The 6,327-nt window shown below is 29.7% G+C and overlaps 1 protein-coding gene across 1 annotated transcript; it reads right to left on the minus strand.

The window, feature by feature from the left end:
- Positions 1-588, minus strand: LOC146953184 (uncharacterized). Its single transcript, XM_085741108.1, has one exon. It carries the CDS (start codon positions 586-588, stop codon positions 1-3), a length of 588 nt encoding a protein of 195 aa, XP_085597234.1.
- Between the last annotated feature and the right edge of the window lie 5,739 nt (positions 589-6,327).

Raw genomic sequence — 6,327 nt, forward strand, 5'->3', positions numbered from 1 at the left:
TCATTGAATTTGGGAACGACACATTGGGCAGGGATATTGTTGATTGGTAATGTCACAGTGCATAATCCACTTAGTAACACATTGCTCATGGAAAGCATGCATGCACTTGGTACGAACAATGTGTTGTTCTTCTGATCCACAACAAAATTCCTCCAAACAAATTGCACATTCTTTCATTGAAGAACTAGTAGCAATATCGTCCAATTTGACCTTCTCCAGGATTGTACTAGATCCCTTTTGGCCAACCAATACATCCATCTTCAACATTCTATCTCCTTCAAAGTTGACTCTGCTCATATCCCTAGCATTTTCACCCATAAGAAATAGAGTGTCTTCCAACACTTCATCAGGAAGCACTGAGAAAGCGTTGCGTAACAAGGTATTGGACAAACTCTCTGGATCCACGGGTTCAAAATTGTCGTAATCACATAAGATGTTATGAGGAATGATGAAGGAATAATGATTGAAAGAAGGGGAGTGGAAATAGTGACGTTTAATGCGGAAACATTCACGTGGATAAAAATTTTGTGGGATGGTGTCATAGGATTCTTGAATAAGGATGAAATAGGGTTCACTAGAGGACGACATGGATGATATGAATGAGATTAAGGGTGATTCTTTAGTAAGGTTAATGAATTTGAAGAATTGTGTCGTTGCCATTTCATTTATATAGAGAGAAAAAAATTCAAGAGTCTTGATTAGTCAAGGGGGAACACTGTTGATTTATTTTCTTTTGACTCAAAAACTACTGGTTTGAATTACATAACTTCAATTATGGTTATAATTTTATTTTGATTCACAATTATACTTGATTGTTTTTTTGACTCATAACACAATTATAGTTTTTTTGACAAGAACACAATTATAGTTAAAATGTAAATATGCGGAAGAGTGAAAACTTTTTTGACAACATTTTCATTGACTTTTGTTTTTTTTTTTGCCGACATATATGCAATGCAAATTCAATTTATTCAAATCTAAAATTCAAGCCATTCTTTGGTAAAAAAATAAAATAAATTCAAGCCCATTTCGTCAAAAAAATAAAAGAGTGAATGCAAAGGTTGAGTAAAAAATTCTAACAGTTCAGTCCATCAACTTTAGACTCGATGTATGAGAAAATTAGAAAGAAAAAATGTAGTTTTTGAGAAAAAATAAAATCAAGTTTCAGTCCATGAGTAAAATAAAATAACTTTTAGTCCTTATTTACATTTTGTGTAGTTGATTAAAGAGAGATAGAGGAAATAAAGGAGAGTGGAAAGAAAAGATTATAAAGTAGTTTAGTATGAGATAAAATGAAAGAAAATTATGATATAAAGGAAATACATGTATTAATAAAATAAATATATTTAAACAAAAACTTTATATAATAAAAATAATTTAAATTAATTATTTTATAAAATAAATTAAGTACTTTATTTTATTTATAAGCCAAGAGTAAAATGACATAAAAAAGAATAGTGCACAACTAAGTTGGTAGCCTACTCTAATATATTGTCAATTGCTCATATGTATTATTAAAAAAAAGGGAAAAATTATATAAAAATTGTGGGACATAAAAACTTGACCCAGTTAACAATCCTAACAGACAAAACATAATAAAAGATGCACAAAGTGGATTCAACCCTAAACAATTCTAACAAACGATTATTACCAAGCGTGTCAAAAATTTGGCGAATGAATCGATTGTAACAGTCCGTTTTATGTTAGGATTATTTTATTATTTATTTATATGTGTTCATGTGTATTTAATTGCTTGTCTATGTATTTGATTCGGGGTTAGTGGATTTTTAGCCCATAAGGGTATTTTAATCATTTTGAGGCTAAGGGTATTTTTGTCATTTGTTGAGCGAGGGTGTTTTAGTAGCTTTAGAATGTAGAGTATTTTAGTATTAGTGCGAATAATTATTTTTACTAAGTTAATAGTAACTTGTGGTAACTATTTCAAGATGGAAATTATTCGATGTTTTAACGAGTTAGTGAGTAGTAACTTTTTAGAATTTATTAGTAAGAGTTTTAAGACCATTGTAAATATTAGTAACCTACCATTGTAAATATTAGTAACCTAACCCATTGGAGAGTAGTATGTATAATTAACTCATGAAGGAAAATTAGGGTTAGAAACATTTCACCTAAATATTCTCATAACAATAGATAGAGTGGCTATAAAGAGAAAGTAAAAAGATAGAGAGAAGAATAGAAGAAAGAGGAGGAAGAACTTGGAAGACAAGAAAGTTAGGGTAAGGGGAGAGTGAAGCCTATAAACTAGAAGATTTTGAAGGTTTAAGGTTAGGGGATATTTTATTTCATCAAATAAGCTATAATCTTCTTTTTTAATTATGGGTCACAATCGCTTTTGAATGTTTGATATGTCTCACGCTGCTCAATTGTTTAAAACAAAATTGTGTTATTGTAAAGAGTTGCCGCGGCCTAATTTATTTAATTTTGGTACAACTTTTTTTATATTGTGAAGCTAGCTAATTAAATTTTTTCGTAAATTCCTTAGAAAAAATATATAAAATCCTGAAGTTTAAATTGTGTGGCTTAATTAAAACGTGAAGTAACCTTCCTTAAAAAAAAAAAAAAAAACGTGAAGTAACCTTATCATTTTTTAACATTAAAATACAAATTTTATGTGGATAAACATATGTCTTTATTATATGATCTGCAGTGCAAATTCATAAAAAAAATAATTGCATGTGCAAAGAGTTTTATACAAATGTGGTTCATAAAATAAAAATGTATAACAAAGTGCTAGTTAAATCACTCGAATGGTATATCTACGACATATTCCAGTCTAGTCTTACAACAACAATGGCAACAGAAAACTGCCATCAACAATGAAGAAGCGCGATAAAAAAAAACAGTTTCGACCAAAAAACCTATCAGAAAAATCAAATTACAGTAATACCTCCTTTATTAAAGTGGTGTTCATTAAAGATACAATGAAGTTTTTGGTAAAGTGCATGTGGAAGTAAACTTGCTAACTTACTCCTTCATGTTTTTGGGTGAGAGTAATTCAACAAGTTCGTATTGTTAACCAGCTCCAACCAATTTTGCAACCTAAATTTCAAGGAACCAACTATATTGAATTAAAGGCAAGCAAAACATACTTTGAATCAGATTCCAACCAAAAATTTCTCCAACCTCTATTATTAGCAATTTTAATTGCTAGCATTGCAGTTTAGAGTTCTGCAGAAAGAGTAGCACCAGGGCCTAAGTTTGAGCAAAACAACCAATACATATGCTTTCTTTATACATGAAGATCCCACTAATTGTTGCTTGATCATGATTCTTTACAGCAGCACCATCAACGTTTGCTTTTATACAGTTGAGATTGGGAAGGAACCAGATCACTTCCTTGATGATAGGAAGTTATTTTTTATTTTTTGGGTGGGGGTGTGTATCAACCCTAAGAGCTTTCAAGGTGATGAATTCAGTTATGTTGATAACAGTTTCATGTCTTGTGTTATTTTCTAGTAAAGAAACATTTGAGATGATGAGATTTATTGTTGATTTTCAATGAATGAATCTGTCTTGAAATCTAGCTTGGTTACTTCTATACAAAAATAACATTGATTAAATTCTTGAAACCAAGGCCAAAGCTTAAAGCAAAGGCGCATTCAAGAAATAGATGGAAGGTTGATTGAGCTTAGTTTTTACGCATTTAGCATAATTTTTATTGCAGCAACTTTCCATGTAGGGACTCCATCAAACTTCTCCACAAGGTTTTTAGCTGGTTGAACCATTTCTTTTGACACCGTAGATAGGCAATACTCTTTGGAATAACCATTTCATGATTATGAAATTGGTTAATGCTTTTTAGGGTTAATTATGTAAATGATCCTTAGAAATATTTAGATGTTTTTTAGCCTTACACAAAAATCACACTTTTTAATCTTTGTAATATTTTGCTTTAGCATTGATGAAAATTTTCACAATGACTAAAAATGTTGACAAATTTTTTTTCAATGACCAAAAAGTGCGATTTTTTTTAGTGACTGCAACTGAAATTATGAATATTTATACGGATCTCTAACTTAATTACTTTACTTTTTATCACCCATTTACATCTCTTTCATGCTTTTGAAACAAAATGTGATGCCTTACAACCACTTCTTGAGGTTGAGTACCTTTTTTTTCTTCTTTTTTTTTGCTCTATGCAAACAATGCCGTCTTCCCCATTTTCAGTCTTAACTATGTGTTTACCTTCATTGGAATATATAAGCATACAAATTTTTTCCTTAGTTCAACGAATACGAACTCCAACACCCTCTTTTAGCGAATGATGTGTAAAACTCTTTAACGTTATCAAGGGAGTCAAATTTCATACAACCAGTAGGATAAATATTAGAATGCTCATCAAAATCATTAGCCTCATTTGACTATGACTATTCCAAATTTCCTTAATCATTAGCCATGTAAAATTATAAAATTCACAGTACCTAAACGATATATATACAAAAAGGAAAAACCATTAATTATGTCAAAACTAATTTAACAATGGCTAGTATCCAAACAAAAGCTAAGATCAAATCTTAGAATTTTTAGTATAGTTATCTCAATTACTTTGTATCCATATAGGTACACATATAGTTTCAGTATGGCAGCGCATTAATGATAATAGTTGGCCTTACAATCAGTATACCAACATCAATGATTTGAGAAAACACTAGGGCATTGGTAATAGAAAGATAAAGAAAAACAAAATAATATATAACTGAATAAAATTCACCGTTCCTACTCGCATATAAAAAACAAGGACACAATTAAAAGTTTGGTCCCTTAATTTATTTTTTGGTTTCGTTTTGGTCTCTTAACTATTAAAAGTTTCGTTTCGGTCCCTTAACTTATTTTTGGGTTTTCTTTTGGTCCCTTGACTATTAAAAGTTTCGTTTTGTTCCTTTAACTTATTTTTTGGTTTCGTTTTGGTTCAACGCTATAACCTCTCCCTTAAAAAAAAAACTCTAAATAATTAAAAATCATATATTCATTGATATTTTGATAAACAATATATATGATTAATGTTATATATTGTCCAATTGCGACATGTATTTTGAAACAAAAACAATATTGAATTAGTGAGTTTTGTGTTCGTAGTGTTTGAACCCTGAAGATTCTAATTAATTTTACTTCGTTGTATGTCCCAATTAGCTCCACACCAACATGACAGAGAATTTTATATACTCTACTCAAAACAACGGTCTGATGGAGAGTTACCCTCACCAATTCTACCCATCTCATTGTAAGGATTTCTCTCATTATTAATGAAATTCTTGTTTATGTCAAAAAAAAATCCTATGGTGCTATTTTTCAAAAAAAATAAAATGATCCTAGTGTGTTATGATATGAGGTATTTGTATAGTTTTAGAGAATTTAAAATTGTGTGTGATTCAATTGTAGCAATTGAATTACCGTGTTGGCATTCAAATATCATGATATATATATATATATATATATATATATATATATATATATATATATATATATATATATATATGCTGAATTATTTACTTTTCTTTCGGTGATAATATGTAATAATTACTAAACCTCGACCAAAATATTATACAATATTAATTCAGTCAAAACAAAATATTTTACAACATTAAAATAAGAAAACAAGAGACATTTGATTGAATATATTCATGATAGTCATCGTCCATTTAATATGCATTTATAATAATAGGCATAGCATTGACCTTAAATAATGAAGGAGTGCCACACTTCATACCGTTCAGAAAGAATTGGCCTAATTTGGCTAGCCACTGCATGATGTGGGTGATATCTCAGTTATTTAGATAGTACTCCCTCCGTCCATATATATAAGCACCATTTGCCTCTAATAAAAGGGTGTTTAAATATAGAGACGGATGGAGTATTAAAAATGTTATTGTGATCTGGTTTATACCTTTGCCTCTAATAAAAGGGTGTTTAAATATAGAGACGGATGGAGTATTAAAAATGTTATTGTGATCTGGTTTATACCTATAGTTAGAGCTAAACATTGTCTCCATTTAACTCTTTAGTGTTCTAACTCTTTGTTTTGTCTTCAAAGTGGTTGACACTATGTTATGATGGGATTGAGTATCCCTTAGCTTTTACACTCTTTAATTCAATTGCTTATTAAGAAAAATACACACATTTATGATAATCGTGACCTCTCATAATCAAAACAAAAATAGAAAAAAAGTGACTATAATAAAATTTCAAGAACAAAATTATTACGAGTTCTGAAGACAAATATATATTCAAAAAACACCAAAATTGTTCTGCAAACACATCAAATTCTATTATTCTGCAAAGACATCAAATTATTATTTTAAAATCTGA

This window comes from Medicago sativa, chromosome 1, assembly GCF_051527215.1.
Source record: "Medicago sativa cultivar Bolivia chromosome 1, Bolivia_mono, whole genome shotgun sequence".
Lineage (NCBI taxonomy): Eukaryota > Viridiplantae > Streptophyta > Magnoliopsida > Fabales > Fabaceae > Medicago > Medicago sativa.